The sequence below is a fragment of the Macaca nemestrina genome, chromosome 15 (genome assembly GCF_043159975.1).
Source record: "Macaca nemestrina isolate mMacNem1 chromosome 15, mMacNem.hap1, whole genome shotgun sequence".
NCBI classification, from domain to species: domain Eukaryota; kingdom Metazoa; phylum Chordata; class Mammalia; order Primates; family Cercopithecidae; genus Macaca; species Macaca nemestrina.
In genome coordinates this window covers 110783518-110800278 of record NC_092139.1, presented here as the reverse complement: position 1 = coordinate 110800278, position 16761 = coordinate 110783518, and the positions used below count along the sequence as shown (strand labels likewise).

The window sequence follows — 16761 nt, the reverse complement described above, 5'->3', positions numbered from 1 at the left end:
CGTGAGCCACCACGCCCAGCCGGGTTAAAGTGATTGTAATGCCTTAGCCTCCTGAGTATCTGGAATTACAGGCACACACCACCATACCCGGCTAATTTTTTTTCTTTTTAGTAGAGACAGGGTTTCACCATGCTGACCGGGCTCATCTTGAACTCCTGACCTGAAGTGATGCACCTGCCTCGGGCTCCCAAAGTGCTAGTATTACAGACGTGAGCCACCGCTCCCGGCCGAAACTCTAATTTTTTAATTTTAATGAAGTCTAGCTTATCAGTTATTCCTTTCATGGATTGTGTCTTCGGTATTCCATCTTTTACCATCTAATTTTTACTTTCTCTGCCATATTTAGGTTTGTGTCTCAATCTAATAAAGAAGCCTACGTGATTTCTCTCTATATCAACAACCCGTTACTAATTGGCGGGAGGAAGTTTGACCTGCGCTTGTACGTTCTGGTGTCCACGTACCGTCCGCTACGCTGTTACATGTAAGCGTCCCTAAGGTTTTGATTCCCTCTTGATTGTGTTTTCACCCAAAACGTCTTTCTTCTTAGCACCATTGTGAGGTTTGGTGAAACAATGCATGTGCGGTGCCTGGCACGGGGCAGGGATTGAGGGAAGTAAGAGCAGTCAGGCCTGATGCTGGTATGAGTCGTGTCAATCACACACACAAAAGTAGCTCTGTTTAGAGAATGAAGTGGTGTCTTTTCTTTGTGTTTCTCCTCAGAGTTTGAATTAATCTACATTCCCACCTAGGTATAAGCTTGGGTTTTGCCGGTTTTGCACAGTGAAATACACCCCGAGTACCAGTGAGCTGGACAACATGTTCGTTCATCTCACCAACGTCGCCATCCAGAAACACGGGGTGAGTGTGTCCTTTCATTTGTGCTTACAGAAAGGGACTGACTTTCAGGCCGGGCACGGTGGCTCACGCTTGTAATCCCAGTGCTTTGGGAGGCCGAGGCGGGTAGATCAATCACCTGAGGTCAAGAGTTGAAGACCAGTCTGGCCAACATGGCGAAACCTCATCTCTACTAAAAATATAAAAATTAGGCCGGGCGTGCCGGACGCAGTGGCTCACACCTGTAATCCCAGCACTTTGGGAGGCCGAGGTGGGCAGATCACCTGAGGTCAGGAGTTCGAGACCAGCCTGACCAACATGGAGAAACCTTATCTCTATTAAAAATACCAAATTAGCCGGGCGCGGTGGCTCACGCCTGTAATCCCAGCACTTTGGGAGGCCGAGGCGGGCGGATCACAAGGTCAGGAGATCGAGACCACAGTGAAACCCCGTCTCTACTAAAAATACAAAAAATTAGCCGGGCGCGGTTGTGGGCGCCTGTAGTCCCAGCTACTCGGGAGGCTGAGGCAGGAGAATGGCGTGAACCCGGGAGGCGGAGCTTGCAGTGAGCCGAGATCGCGCCACTGCACTCCAGCCTGGGAGACAGAGCGAGACTCCGTCTCAAAAAAAAAAAAAAAAAGGCCGGGCGCGGTGGCTCAAGCCTGTAATCCCAGCACTTTGGGAGGCCGAGACGGGCGGATCACGAGGTCAGGAGATCGAGACCATCCTGGCTAACACAATGAAACCCCGTCTCCACTAAAAATACAAAAAAATTAGCCGGGCGTGGTGGCGGCGCCTGTAGTCCCAGCTACTCGGGAGGCTGAGGCAGGAGAATGGCGGGAACCCGGGAGGCGGAGCTTGCAGTGAGCCGAGATCGCGCCACTGCACTCCAGCCTGGGCGACAGAGCGAGACTCCACCTCAAAAAAAAAAAAAAAAAAAAAAAAAAAAACCAAATTAGCCAGGCATGGTGGCACACGCCTGTAATCCCAGCTACTCAGGAGGCTGAGGCAGAATTGTTTAAACCCGGGAGGCAGGGGTTGTGGTGAACCGAGATCACGCCATTGCACTTCAGCCTGGGCAACAAGAATGAAACTCCATCTCAAAACAAACAAACAAACAAAAAAACAACAAATGAACTTCCATACCTTTTACCATATACAAAAATTAACTCAAAATGGAGTATAGATCTAAAGTAAAATTTAAAACTATAAACCTTTTAGAAGAAAACCTTTGTATCCTTGAATTGGGCAATGGTGTTTTAGATAAGACGCCAACAGCATGATCTGTAAAAGAACAAAGTACTAGGTTGAACCTCATCAAAATTTAAAACCCACGATCTGGCCAGGCATGGTGGCTCACGCCTGTAATCCCAGCACTTTGGGAGGCCAAGGCGGTGGATCATGGTCAGGAGATGGAGACCATCCTGGCTCACATGGTGAAACCCCGTCTCTACTAAAAATACAAAAAATTAGCTGGGCGTGGTGGCGGGCGCCTGTAGTCCCTGGCGTGAACCCGGGAGGCTGAGCTTGCAAGCTTGCAGTGAGCTGAGATTGCGCCACCGCACTCCAGCCTCGGTGACAGAGCGAGACTCCATCTCAAAAAAAAAAAAAAAGATTAGGCCGGGTGTGGTGGCTCATGCCTGTAATCCCAGCACTTGGGAGGCCAAGGCGGGTGGATCACCTGAGGTCAGGAGTTCAAGACCAGCTTGACCAACACAATGAAACCCTGTCTCTACTGAAAAAAAAAAAAAAAATACAGAAATTACCATGGTGGCTGGCGCCTGTAATTCCAGCTACTCGGGAGGCTGAGACAGGAATCACTTTGAACCGGGAGGCAGAGGTTGCAGTGAGCCAAGATAGCACCATTGCACTCCAGCCTGGACAATTGAGCGAGACTCTGTCTCCAAAAAATAAAAATAAAAAAAAAGACCAACTTTGTGGGTTTCTTTCTTCTATTTTTGCAAGAACAGGGTGGGTATAGGAGTGATACTTGAAGAGTAACCTGGTCTAAGGCCCGGCACTGATGGGACTGGGAGGCTCTAGGCGTCAGGCGGGCTGGCATGGGGCGCATCAGCTGAATGCCCGGGGCTGCAGGGGGGCACCTGGAGAAAGAAGGCGGCAGGCTCAAGCCCTGCCTTTCTAGTTCTGTGGCCTCGGGCAAGTCAGTGTAACTCTCAGAGCCTCAGTTTCTCCATTTATAAAAGGAAGTCATAGTATTACCTGGCGGGACTGTGGGAGGATGTCATGAGGTGACTTCTGTTTAGACTGTCCCTGAGGTACCCTGCCTCAACTTACAATTTTTCAAGTGTCCAGTGGTGTGAAAGCAACATGCATTCAGTAGGAACCGTACTTCAAGTACCCATGCAACCATTAGTTTTTCTTTTGAGTACAGTAGTCAATAAATTACCTGAGGTATTTCACACACATTATAAAATAGGCTTTGTGTTAGATGATTTTGCCCAACGTCAGGCTATTGTAAGTGTTCTGTGCATGTTTTAGATAGGCAAGGCTATGATATTCAGTAGGTTAGGTGTATTAAATGCACTTTTTTCTTTTTTCTTTTTGAGGTAGAGTCTCACTCTGTTGCCCAGGCTGGAGTGCAGTGGCGTGATCTTGGCTCACTGCAACGTCCGCCTCCTGGGTTCAAGTGATTCTCCTGGCTCAGCCTCCTCAGTAGCTGGGATTACAGGCATGCGCCACCACGCATGGCTAATTTTGTATTTTTAGCAGAGACGGGGTTTCCTCCATGTTGGTCAGGCTGGTCTCGAACTCCTGACCTCAGGTGATCTGCCTGCATCGGCCTTCCAAAGTGCTGGGATTAGAGGCGCCTGGCCAAGTGCACTTTCAATTGATGATATTTTCAACTTGCTTTGGGCTTATCTGGACATAACCCCACCAAGGGGCCTCTGTATGCATTGAGCACCTACGTGAGTTGGTTCCCTTCTGAGTGCCCAGGATGCAGTGATAGGCAAAGCCTACCTTAGTACCTACTCTCGTGGATCCCAGAACTTCCGGGGGAGATAGTCATCAACTAATCACCCTGATGAACATGAAATTACAAACCAAGCTGCTTGCTCTGAAAGTGAGGAACGCACATCTAGAAGAGCATGGAACAAAAGAAGCCCCTCGTCCAGTGGTTGGAGAAGGCTTCCCTGCAAAGTAGTGCTGGAGCCGAGATCTGAAGCATGAGTCGGGATGATCCAGAGGAGGCAGGGAAGGTTCCATAGTGGTGGGTACAGCGTGTGCCGAGGCCATTGCCAGAGGGAGCTTTACAGGGGCTGAAAGGACGCCAAGGTGGCGGGAGCCCCTGGCGTGAGGGCAGTGGATGGGGAGGGACTGGAGAGGCCAGCGAGGGCAGACACACAGGGCTTTGTGGGTCCGGTTCAGGTTTGGGGCTCTCATTTCACCCCAACACAAACCAAAAGTCTCGTTTCTTTATGAAAGACTCTTTCTTTGTTTTGAATCTTCTTTGAATGGAAGCCTTGAATGCTCTGATCTTTTTTCTAATTTGAGGAGAAAGAGAGTGAGTATTGGTATGAAATATGCATTGGTATGAAATATGCTGAAGAGTTTGTTCAGACGAGGCTGGACTCGGTCCTCCGCCCATCACTTACCACTGTGTGACGTGGGCAGCTCACCAGCCCTCCGGGCCCACAGCTGCTGACAGGAGCCAGGGGTTCACCTCGCTGGTCTTGGGATGACGATGGCCACCGTTTACCGGGGCCAAGTGGTTTCCACATGTGGCTGGCCTAACTCACTTCCCCTTCAGGTCTTCCTGAGAGCAAACCAAGCAAGTGTCAGTTTTACAAATTTTATTTTTTATTTTTTATTTTTTATTTTTTATTTTTTTATTTTTTTATTTTTATTTTATTTTTTTTGAGACGGAGTCTCGCTGTGTCTCCCAGGCTGGAGTGCAGTGGCCGGATCTCAGCTCACTGCAAGCTCCGCCTCCCGGGTTCACGCCATTCTCCCGCCTCAGCCTCCCAAGTAGCTGAGACTACAGGCGCCCGCCACCACGCCCGGCTAGTTTTTTGTATTTTTAGTAGAGACGGGGTTTCACCATGTTAGCCAGGATAGTCTCGATCTCCTGACCTCGTGATCCACCCGCCTCGGCCTCCCAAAGTGCTGGGATTACAGGCTTGAGCCACCACGCCCGGCCAAATTTTATTTTTTATTTATGTCTTTATTATTATTAGTTTTTTTAGACAGAGTCTTGCTCTGTCACCCAGGCTGGAGTGCAGTGGCGCGATCTCGGCTCACTGCAGCCTCCGCCTCTCGGGTTCAAGTGATTCTCCTGCCTCAGCCCCCCGAGTAACTGGGGTTATAGGTGCGTGCCACCACACCTGACTGGGGTTTTTAGTAGAGATGAGGTTCACCACGTTGGCCAGGCTGGTCTCGAACTCCTGACCTCAGGTGATCCTCTCACCTTGGCTTCCCAAAGTGCTGGGATTACAGGCATGAGCCACCGTGCCTGGACTTTCTTTTAAAATGTGGTTAATTCTCCTTTTATCTGCTTTGAGTCAGTGATGTTTGCTCAAGTAGTTAGTAGGCTGATATTGTTTTAGTTCATGGTTCTCACTTTATACTTAGAAAATGAAATTGCAGTCTCCTAACAATGTAATACATTTGGGTATTTTCTAGCCCTTTGCCTTCAAAGGCAAGCATTGTATGGAGAATTAATTTTCAGGGATGGCAAAACAGGAAGAGCTCAGAACTGGCTCAGAACATGTGGGCTGGGGGCCCAGCCCCATCCCAGCCCAGGAGGAAAGCTCGGCCAAGTAACTGCTTCTCTGAGCCCGGCCTCCTCTGTGAAATGGAATGATAATGGCAACTTCTCAAGGTTGTTGGAGAGTTATGGGTGTGGTGCTTTTACACTGCAGTGTGCAGCCCAGGCGCGTCTTAGGCTGGCTTCCCCAGGAAAGACTGAGGTAGAAGTCAGCAAGCTGATGTTGCTGCAATGGAGGCCTCCGCCCACCCTGGGGTGCTGTGGAGTGGGGGTGGCCCTGCAGGGCTGTCCTGGAGGGAGCAGGGCCTGACACATGGCGTCAGCCAGACATGGTATGCTGTTGCCCTTGGGAAAGGCTTTCACCCTGGATTAGGCAGCTCCCTCAAGCCAAGGGCACTCCCAGTGAGGGTGGGTCTCAGCTGGAAGAACGAGCGCCTTGGTCTTGAAGGGTATCCCGGCAGCACTCCACAGCCTGTGCTGTGAGGCATAAATGATTAAGCCCGAGAGTCTTAGGGAGATGAGCATTTAAAAATACCCACGTAAGGCCAGGACGGTGACTCACAGTGCAATGAGCCGAGATCATGCCGTTGCACTCCAGCCTGGGCGACAGAGTGAGACTCTGTCTTAAAAAAAAAAAAAAAAGCCGGGCGCGGTGGCTCAAGCCTGTAATCCCAGCACTTTGGGAGGCCGAGGCGGGCGGATCACAAGGTCAGGAGATCGAGACCACAGTGAAACCCCGTCTCTACTAAAAATACAAAAAATTAGCCGGGCGCGGTGGCGGGCGCCTGTAGTCCCAGCTACTCAGGAGGCTGAGGCAGGAGAATGGCGGGAACCCGGGAGGCGGAGCTTGCAGTGAGCCGAGATCGCGCCACTGCACTCCAGCCTGGGCAACAGCGTGAGACTCCGTCTCAAAAAAAAAAAAAAAAAAAAAAACCCACATAATAGGAGGCCCAGGCGGCCGGGCACAGTGGCTCATGCCTGTAATCCCAACACTTTGGGAGGCCAAGGCAGGAGGATCACTTGAGGCCAGGAGTTCACGACCAGTCCGGGCAACATAGTGAGACCTCTTCTCTAAAACAATTTAAAAATCAGCCAGGCATGGTGGCACGTGCCTGTAGTCCCAGCTACTTGGGAGGCTGAGGTGAGAGGCTCGCTTAAGCTCAAAAGGTCAAGGCTGCAGTTCACCAAAGTCATGCCACTGCACTCCAGCTTGGGGGACAGAGTGAGACCGTATCTTAAAACAAAACGGAAAATAGCTGGCCCAGATCTCCCTGGGGTAAGGGTCCAGACGTTTGCCTTGTTGCTGCATGCCCACACCCAGGGGGCACTCCAGAAATGCTTGGGGGATGCAACGGTTCCACGGGGTTCCTATGGGGTGCATAACCTGAGGGATGCCTGCCCGCTTTCCTGTCACCAGGAAGACTACAACCACATCCATGGGGGCAAGTGGACAGTGAGCAACCTGCGGCTGTACCTGGAGAGCACCCGCGGCAAGGAGGTGACCAGCAAGCTGTTCGACGAGATCCATTGGATCATCGTGCAGTCCTTGAAGGCTGTGGCGGTGAGTTTGCTGTGGGCGGGGGAGGCAGCTCCCAGGGCATGTTTGGGAGTCGGGGGGCTTGCTGTTCTTGTTAAAAATACCTGTTTTCAGCTGTGCACAGTGGCTCACGCCTGTAATCCCGGCACTTTGGGAGGCTGAGGCAGGCAGACCACCTGAGGTCAGAAGTTTGAGACTAGTCTGGCCCACATACATGGTGAAACCCTGTCTCTACTAAAAGTACAAAATTAGCCAGGTGTGGTGGCATGCACGTGTAATCCCAGCTACTTGGGAGGCTGAGGCAGGAGAATCACTTGAACCCAGGAGGTGGAGGTTTCAGTGAGCGGAGATCACACCACTGCACTCCAGCCTGGGTGATAGAGTGAGACACTGTCTCAAAAAACAAAGAACAGGCCGGGCACATTGGCTCATGCCTGTAATCCCAGCACTCTGAGAGGCTGAGGTGGGCGGATCACCTGAGGTCAGAAGTTCAAGACCAGCCTGGCCATGGTGAAACCATATCTCTACTAAAAATACAAAAAATTATCTGGGCATGGTGGTGCGCACCTGTAATCCCAGCTACTCGGGAAGCTGAGGCAGGAGAATTGCTTGAATCCGGGAGGTGGAAGTTGCAGTGAGGCAAGATCGCGCCATTGCACTCCAGCCTAGGCGCCAAGAGGGAAACTCCGTCTTCAAGATTGCGCTCCAGTCTGGGCAACAAGAGCAAAACTCTGTCTCAAAAAAAAAAAAAAAGCCTGTTTTGATGTTCTTGCCGCCTGCACGTCTGCCAGAGGCTGCGGTTTTTTCGGGGAGGGAAAGGGGCCAGCTTCCAGCCCAGTGCCGCCCTGGGGTGAGCTGGGCTAGCCTCTCAGGTGTAGCCACAGGCCCCAGCCCCTTCATTCCTCTTATACCCACTAAGTCAATAATAACTATTTTGACATAAAGTGATATATTGGAGATGGACCTCCAGCAGCCTTTTGTCTGTAGATGTCCTGACTTTAGTATTTCATAGATATTTTGTACTGGAAATAGCATGCCTCTTCTTTTTTTTATCTTCTCATTTTTTGTTTATTTGCTGGTTTGCAGTTGGCATTCGTGTTTTGCTTTACAGTGTTAAAGCAGGTGCACATCTATTTTCAAGGAAGAGGGGAGAAACGAACATTTGAGCACCAGCAAGCTGGCTACTATTAGTATTTCCCGGGCCGGGCACTGTGGCTCACGCCTGTAATCCCAGGACTTTGAGAGGCCGAGGTGGAGGATCATGTAAGCCCACAAGTTTGAGACTTGTGGTAACAAAGCAAGACCCTATTTTTTGTTTTGTTTTGTTTTTGTTTTTGAGGCAGAGTCTCATTCTGTCACCCAGGCTGAAATGCAGTGGCACAATCTTGGCCCACTGCAACCTCCAATTCCCTGGTTCAAGCGATTCTCCTGCCTCAGCCTCCCAAGTTCCTGGGATTACAGGCATGTGCCACAACGCCCAGCTAATTTTTGTATTTTTAATATAGACAGAGTTTCACCATATTGGCCAGGCTGCTCTCGATCTCCTGACCTCATTATCTCCCCACCTCGGCTTCCCAAGGTGCTGGGATTACAGATGTGAGCCTCTGCACCCAGCCAAGACCTGCTTCTTTTTTTTTTTTTTGTGAGACAGAGTCTCGTTCTGTCACCCAGGCTGGAGTGCAGTGGTGCGATCTCAGCTCACTGCAAGCTCCGCCTCCCAGGTACAAGCGATTCTCCTGTCTCAGCCTCCCGAGTAGCTGGGATTACAGGCACGAACCACCACATGCCGCTAATTTTTTGTATTTTTAGTAGAGACGGGGTTTTACCATGTTGGCCAGGCTGGTCTCGAACTCCCGACCTCAGGTGATCCACCGCCTCAGCCTCCCAAAGTGCTGGGATTACAGATATCAGCCACTGCACCCAGCCAGGTTTCTTTTGTTTGTTTGTTTGAAGTGACAGATTCTTGCTCTGTCACCCAGGCTGGAGTGTAGTGGCGTGTTCATGGATCACTGCAATCCACCACTCCTCATGGCACTCTTCTTCCTCCCAGCCTCCAGCCGTCCCAAGTAGCTGGGACTGCAGGCACATACCACCACACCCGGCTAAATGTTTCATTTCTTGTAGAGGCGGGGGTCTCACTGTATTAGCCAGGCTGGTCTCAAACTCCTGGGATCAAGTGATCCTCCCACCCTGGCCTCCCAAAGTGCTGGGATTACGGGCATGAGCCACCGCACCCAGCCTCAGGTGATGTTATTTATGTATCTGGAGAACAGTTAATCTAATGTGTATCTAGGTGAAACGGAATCAAAAATTACAAAGGAAATTCAAAAATTTGTATATAAATGGATTTACTTTTGTCACTGGGAACAGAGGTTAATAGTCTGGCACCCGGATCCCTAAGGGCCTGGGAAGGGGTGACAGGCAGCCTGGGGGACAGTTTGTGTTTGTCTGTGATAAGCCTGCACAGACCTTCACTGCAGGTTCTGGGCTTGGAGCTGGACACCCGTCCACTCTGATGACAGTGTCACGCTGGCAGAGGGGTTGGGTGCTAGTCAAGCCTCTGATGAGTGAGATGCAGAGATGCCCGTTACGGTTCCATCAGTTCCCTCTATCAGGCTGAGGAAAGTGTCCAGTCTCTGAGCCTTGCGGGAGGAAGAGGGAGAGGAGGGAAGGAAGCGTTTGTGGTGGAGGGTGGGAACCCTTGCTGTGGGAGGTCGGGACCGTGGGATGATCCTGCTTGTTTCTGAGGCGTTGGTCTCGGCTGCGCCCTTCGATGATGGCCATGTCACCCACTGGTCACTCTCTCTCCAGCCGGTGATGAACAATGACAAGCACTGCTTTGAATGCTATGGCTATGACATCATCATTGACGACAAGCTGAAGCCCTGGCTGATCGAGGTAACCATGGGAGTACCCACACCCGGTCACACCACACACCACCCCTGACATGCTTCTGCCCCGACTCGGGCCCAGCGGACCCCCAGGCCCTGGATATTTCTCAGGCCAGGCAGGAAAGGGACCGATGTTCAGGTTTGATGGTTTGCTGATAGTTAAATTATAAGCACATTCCTGCATTGCTCCCCTCCCAGAGCCCAGCCCACGACAGGGAGCTGTGGCGCATCTCATGTGAACTTGGTGGTGACAACACCTCCAGGGTGCCTCTAGGCTAGTCCATCCTCCCTCAGTCCTGCACCCTGTCCCCCGGGTCCTCCCCTGCCCTCATGGATGACAGTGTTCCCGTCTAGGAAAGCAGCTCACAACCTTGGCAGCCCTCGGCCAGCAGGAGCACGCTCCTGAGGGAAGGAACGCCTCTGCTGTTCTTCGGCATCTATGAAGGTCGAGTTTGGAAGTGGATTCCTCTGCCTCTTTCAGTGGGTGGAGAGGATGTCATGGTGGCTGTCTGTTTAGCACTGCCTCCTGACACCAAGCCTGGCTGGTGCGACCTCAGCCACAGTGGGCGCTGGCACACTTATCAGAGGCCCCAGCTTCAAACCCACCTTGCCCAAGTGTTGCCCTGGAGCCAGGAGGAGGAGCTTCAGGCCTCCGAGGGGACAAAAGAACTCCGGCTCTATTGGTTATTGGTTCATCTCCCCGCATGCCCTCCTGACCAAGTTCATTTGCCAGTGCACTGCTCGGGCCCTTCATCTCGGTCACATTTTGAGCCAGGACACCTGAGTCCACAATAGCAGGTTGTAGGGCGTGGTTCCCTGTGGGTAGAGTCATGGGAACCCCTGCAGGAAGCTGCTGGAAAAGCCAAGTGAGCCGGTTCCATCGTGGCATTTTCCAGGCAACTCCTTATGCCGCCAAAGCTGTGTGTGTGAGCGGGGAATAGATCGTCAGTGTTTGTACTTTCTTGTCCTCCATGTTAAACAGAATAACTTGAGGCCGGGCGCGGTGGCTCACTCCTTTAATCCCAGCACTTTGGGAGGCCGAGGCGGGTGGATCACCTGAGGTCAGGAATTCAAGACCAGCCTGGCCAACATGGCAAAATGCCGCCTCCACTAAAAATAAAAAAATTGGCCAGGTGTGGTGCTGCGCACCTGTAATCCCAGCTACTGGATAGGCTGAGGCAGGAGAATCGCTTGAACTTGGGAGGCTGAGGTTGCAGTGAGCTGAGATCGCGCCACGCGCCACTGCATTCCAACCTGGGTGACAGAGGGGAGACTTTGTCTCAAAAAAAAGAAAACAAACCAAACAAACAAAAAAATAGAGTAACGTGAATGGAAGTCTCTCCTGCATGAACTATGATCTTAATTGTGAACGTTACTTTTTTTTTTTTCTTTTTTTTTTTTTTTTGAGATGGAGTCTCGCTCTGTCACCAGGCTGGAGTACAGTGGCACAATCTCGGCTCACTGCAACCTCCGCCTCCTGGGTTTAAGCAATTCTCCTGCCTCAACCTCCTGAGTAGCTGGGATTACAGGCTTGTGCCATCATGCCCAGCCAATTTTTGTATTTTTAGTAGAGACGGGGTTTCACCATGTTGGTCAGGCTGGTCTCGAACTCCTGACCTTGTGATCTGCCCGCCTCGGCCTCCCAAAGTGCTGGGATTACAGGTGTGAGCCACTGCACCCGGCCCTACTTCTTAATAACAATTCTGTTTTTTTGTTTTGTTTTGTTTTGTTTTTGTTTTTTTGAGATGGAGTCTCACTCTGTCGCCTAGGCTGGAGTGCAATTGCTCAATCTTGGCTCACTGCAACCTCTGCCTCTTAGGTTCAAGCAATTCTCCTGCCTCAGCCTCCTAAGTAGCCGGGACTACGGGTGCATGCTGCCACCCCCGGCTAATTTTTTGTATTTTAGCAGAGACAGGGTTTCACCATGTTACCTAGGCTGGTCTCAAACCCCTGAGTGCTCAGGCAATCTGCCTGCCTTGGCCTCCCAAAGTGCTAAGAGGACAGGCATGAGCCACCATGCCTGGCCAACAATTCTTTTTTTTTCCTTTTCTTTTTTTTTTTTCTGTCTCTAGACAGGGTCCCACTCTGTGGCCTAGGCTGGAGGCAATGGCATAATCATAGCTCACTGCAGCCTCCAGCTTCTGGGCTTAAGTGATTCTCCTGCCTCAGCCTCCCAAGTAGCTGGGATTACAGGCATGCGCCACCATGCCTGGCTAATTTTTTTTTTTTTTTTTTTTTTTTTTTTTTTTTTTTTTTAGAGATGGGGTCTCACTATGCTGCTCAAGCTGGAGTTTTTTTGTGTGTTTTTTGTTTGTTTGTTGTTTGTTTTTTGAGATGGAATTTCACTCTTGTTGCCCAGGCTGGAGTGCAATGGCGCCATCTTGGCTCACCACAACTTCTACCTCCTGGGTTCTAGCGATTCTCCCGCCTCAGCCTGCAGAGTAGCTGGGATTACAGGCATGAGCCACCATGCCTGGCTAATTTTGTATTTTTAGTAGAGACAGGGTTTCTCCATGTTGGTCAGGCTGGTCTCGAACTCCTGACCTCAGGTGATCATCCCATCTTGGCCTCTCAAAGTGCTGGGATTACAGGCGTGAGCCACCACGCCCAGCTGCCTAAGCTGGTTTTGAACTCCTGGGCTCAAGTGATCCTCCTGCCTTGGCTTCCCAAAGTGCTGGAATTACAAGTGTGAGCAACTGCTCCCAGCCTTTTTTTTTTTTCATTTTAGGGGGCACATATCCAGGTTTGTTACATGGATATATTGCAGAATGCTGGGCTTTGGGCTTCTCTTGAACCCGTCACCCAAATAGTGAACATAGTATTCAATAGGGAGTATTTAAACCCTCGCCGCCTTCTTCTCTCTCCCCTCTTTTGCAGACCCTAGTGTTTTGGGTATTTTTTATTTTTATTTTTATTTCTTTTTTTTGAGACAGAGTCCTGCCTTGTCGCCCAGGCTGGAGTGCAGTGGCATGATCTCAGCTCATTGCCAATCTCCACCTCCTGAGTTCCAGCAATTCTCGTGCCTCAGCCTCCCAAGTAACTGGGATTATAGGTAACTGCCACCACGCCTGGCTAACTTTTGTATTTTTAGTAGAGATGGGGTTTTACCATGTTGGTCAGGCTGGTCTCGAACTCCGAACCTCAAGTGATCCGCCCACTGCAGCCTCCCAAAGTGCTGGGATTATAGGCTTGAGCCACCACGCCTGGCCTGGGTTGTTTTTTTTGGTTTGTTTTTTGTTTTTAAGAGACCAAGTCTTGCTCTGTGGTCCAGGCTGGAGTGCAATGTCATTATCATTGCTCGCCGCAGCCTTGAACTCCTGGGCTCAAGTGATCTTCTTACCTCAGCCTCCTGTGTAGCTGGGACTAGAGGTGTGTGCCACTCTTCCCAGCTAATTTTTTTTTTCTTTTTTGTAGAGATGGGGTCTTGCTGTGTTGCCTAGGCTAGTCTCGAACTCCTAACTTCAAGCGATCCTTCCACCTCAGCCTCCCAAAGTGCTGGGGTTATAGTTGTGAGCCACTGCACACAGCCTAAAACAATTCTTTTTTTTTTTTTTTTTTTTTTTTTGAGATGGAGTCTCACTCTGTCGCCCAGGCTGGAGTGCAGTGGTGCGATCTCGGCTCACTGCAACCTCCACCTCCTGGGTTTAAGCGATTCTCCCGTCTCAGCCTCCCAAGTAGCTGGGATTACAGGTGCCTGCCACCACGCTTGGCTAATTTTTTTTAATTTTTAGTAGAGATGGGGTTTCACCATGTTGGCCAGGCTGGTCTCAAACTCTTGACCTCGTGATCCACCTGCCTCGGCCTCCCAAAGTACTAGGATTACAGGCGTGAGCCACCATGCCTGGCCCCTAATAACAATTCTTAGTCTTCGTGTGTTCATAATAAGAATTACAGTATTATGGTATATTACAGTGGTCATTTTGAGGGCAATGAGATCTGTGCAATTCTTTGGCACAGTACATATTTGATACCCTGCTAGCAGCATAGACAGGCAGTCTGACTGGGAGAAACCTGAACAGCTTACAGATTTGCTCCCTCTAATCCCCCATGACCTGAAACAACTAACCGAGGTCATTAGAACTGTGCCTAAAATATGAGTAAATAAGTAGTGACTGGCCGGGCACAGTGGCTCACACCTGTAACCCCAGCACTTTGGGAGGCCAAGGCAGGCAGATCCCCTGAGGTCAGGGGTTCGAGACCAGCCTGACTAACATGGTGAAACCCTGTCTGTACTAAAAATACAAATATTAGCCGGGCGTGGTGGTGGACGCCTGTAATCCCAGCTACTCAGGAGGCTGAGGCAGGAGAATTGCTTGAACCCGGGAGGTAGAGGTCGCTGTGAGCTGAGATTGTGCCACTGCACTCCAGCCTGGGTGACAGAGCAAGACTCCATCTCAAAAAAAAAAAAAAAAGTAGTGACTGAGGGCCTATGGGACTCTCCACAGAACAAAGTGAATGTCTCCATTTTAATGTGTGGATTTTGTGACATTACTTAGCTTCTCAGAGGCCTTACGGGACCACCTTTCCATGTGTTGAAAGGATTCATCGTTTGACTCGGAATCCTGCTTTACTGATGAGATACTACTCTCTTCGCGAAAAGGGGGCCCATCGCTTTTTACTTAAACCCACACTGCCGCTTGGGCAGGGTCATTTGGTTCGCTGATTCTAACAAACCGCTGGGGGGCTCTTGGTACTTAGGACAGAAGCAGTCACACAGGTAGGCACTGATAATGTTTGTGATGTACACTGGCCCAAAATGTTTGTGTGATTGCTGATTTGTAGACCCTAATTCTAATCCCACCTTTAAGTATTACTTAGATTTCACTGACCAGCTAATAAAAGTGGATCACAAAGTGCTTCCTAGCAAGGTGCTCTGATGATATTAGATAGTAGCAATGTTAAATAACAACTTGCCAGGTGCAGTGGCTCACGCCTGAAATCGCAGCACTTTGGGAGGCTGAGGTGGGAGGATCACCTGAGGTCAGGAGTTCGAGACCAGCCTGATCAACATGGTGAAACACCATCTCTAATAAAATACAAAAAATAGCTGGGCGTGGTGGTATGTGCCTCTAATCCCAGCTACTCAGGAGTCTGAGACAGGAGAATCGCTTGAGCCCGGGAGGCAGAGGTTGCAGTGAACTGAGATTGTGCCACTACACTCCAGCCTGGGCAACAAGAGTGAAACTCCGTCTCAAAAAAAAGAAAAAAAAAAAAACTTGACTAAAGTGTGCAGCAGCCAGCATCTCCTGCAGTGCACGTTTTCATTCCAAAAGAGCAGGAGACACAGCTGAGGAACGTGTGTCTTTCGTCTCACAGGTGAACGCGTCCCCGTCTCTCACATCCAGCACTGCCAACGATCGCATCCTCAAGTATAACCTGATTAATGACACCCTCAACATCGCCGTCCCGAACGGCGAAATCCCAGACTGCAAATGGAACAAGTCGCCCCCAAAGGAAGTCCTCGGCAATTACGAGATTCTGTAAGTTTATGTGTGACTGTGCGCTTGTCCTTTTGTGTTTCCGAATGGCATGTGCCATAGCCCAGCTTGGATTTCTGGCCATATGTGGATTCCCCTTATTTGGGCAGAGCGTTTCATTTACTAATGACATTATGGGATAGATTGTGTTGTAGCAGAAAAGCAATTTATTTATTTTACTATTATTATTATTTTGAGAGGGATTCTCACTCTGTCGCCAAGGCTGGATTGCAGTGGCACGATCTCGGCTCACTGCAACCTCCGCCTCCTAGGTTCAAGCAGTTCTCCTGCCTCAGCCTCCCAAGTAGCTGGGATTATAGGCATGTGTTACCACTCCTGGCTAATTTTTGTAGTTTTAGTAGAGATAGGGTTTCACCATGTTGGCCAGGCTAGTCTTGAACTCCTGACCTCAAATGATCCTCCCACCTCGGCCTCCCAAAGTGCTGAGATTACAAGTGTGAGCCACTGCACACAGCCCAGAAAAGCAGTTTGGGTGCTAAACTTGATCATTGTGGATTCTCCTGCTTATGACATACGTGTGGTGCGCTGATCACGTGCCAGGCCCCCATTGGCTGCCGGGATGGCTGGAGCAGGCTAGATGGAGTGCCTGTTTCTCACAGGTCACCGGGGCTCATTCCTTGGCTTTGCCACATAGAGCTGGGTGACAGGGAGGAACTCAGTGCAACTATTTGAGCCTCAGTTTGTCCACATTTAAATGGGTATAATAAGCCAGGTGCAGTGGCTCACGCCTGTAATCTCAGCATTTTGGGAGGCCGAGGCAGACAGATCACCTGAGGTCAGGAGTTCAAGACCAGGCTGGCCAACATGGCGAAACCCCATCTCTACAAAAAAAAAAAAAAAAAAAGGGTATATCTATCTCACAGAGTGGGAAAGAAATAGCTAACTTTCGAGGACTTGTCATGTGTCAGAAACTGTGCAGAATGCTTTACACACAGTATCAATTCCTTTCCCCAGTAACATTTTGAAGTAGGTAAGACTATTAGCTCCATTTCACGGGTGTGGAAACAAAGGCTTAGAGCGGTTCCACGGCATACTTGTAGTGACGAAAGTGGGAACAAAGTGAGAGCCCATCAGGAGTGTGGTGGCTGAACACAGTATGGTTCATTCATTCTGTGGTCTATGAGGTGGGCTTTAAAAAGATTGAACTGGCTGGCTGCGGTGGCTCACACCCAGCACTTTGGGAGGCTGAGGCGGGCAGATCATGAGGTCAGGAGTTCAAGACCAACCTGATCAACATGGTGAAACCCTGTCTCTACTAAAAATACAAAAATTAGC

General features: G+C 50.1%; 1 protein-coding gene across 5 annotated transcripts in view; it reads left to right on the top strand.

Annotated features, from left to right (window-relative positions):
* Positions 1 to 16761, top strand: part of LOC105464329 (TTL family tubulin polyglutamylase complex subunit L1) — a 43714-nt gene that overhangs the window by 20868 nt on the left and 6085 nt on the right. For all 5 annotated transcript variants that reach the window (XM_011712129.3, XM_011712124.2, XM_011712127.3 and 2 more), the window contains 5 exons: positions 347 to 481; positions 750 to 858; positions 6978 to 7121; positions 9909 to 9995; positions 15305 to 15468. In XM_011712129.3, coding sequence (XP_011710431.1) covers positions 347 to 481; positions 750 to 858; positions 6978 to 7121; positions 9909 to 9995; positions 15305 to 15468 — 639 coding nt within the window. The remainder of the gene's footprint in view (positions 1 to 346; positions 482 to 749; positions 859 to 6977; positions 7122 to 9908; positions 9996 to 15304; positions 15469 to 16761) is intronic.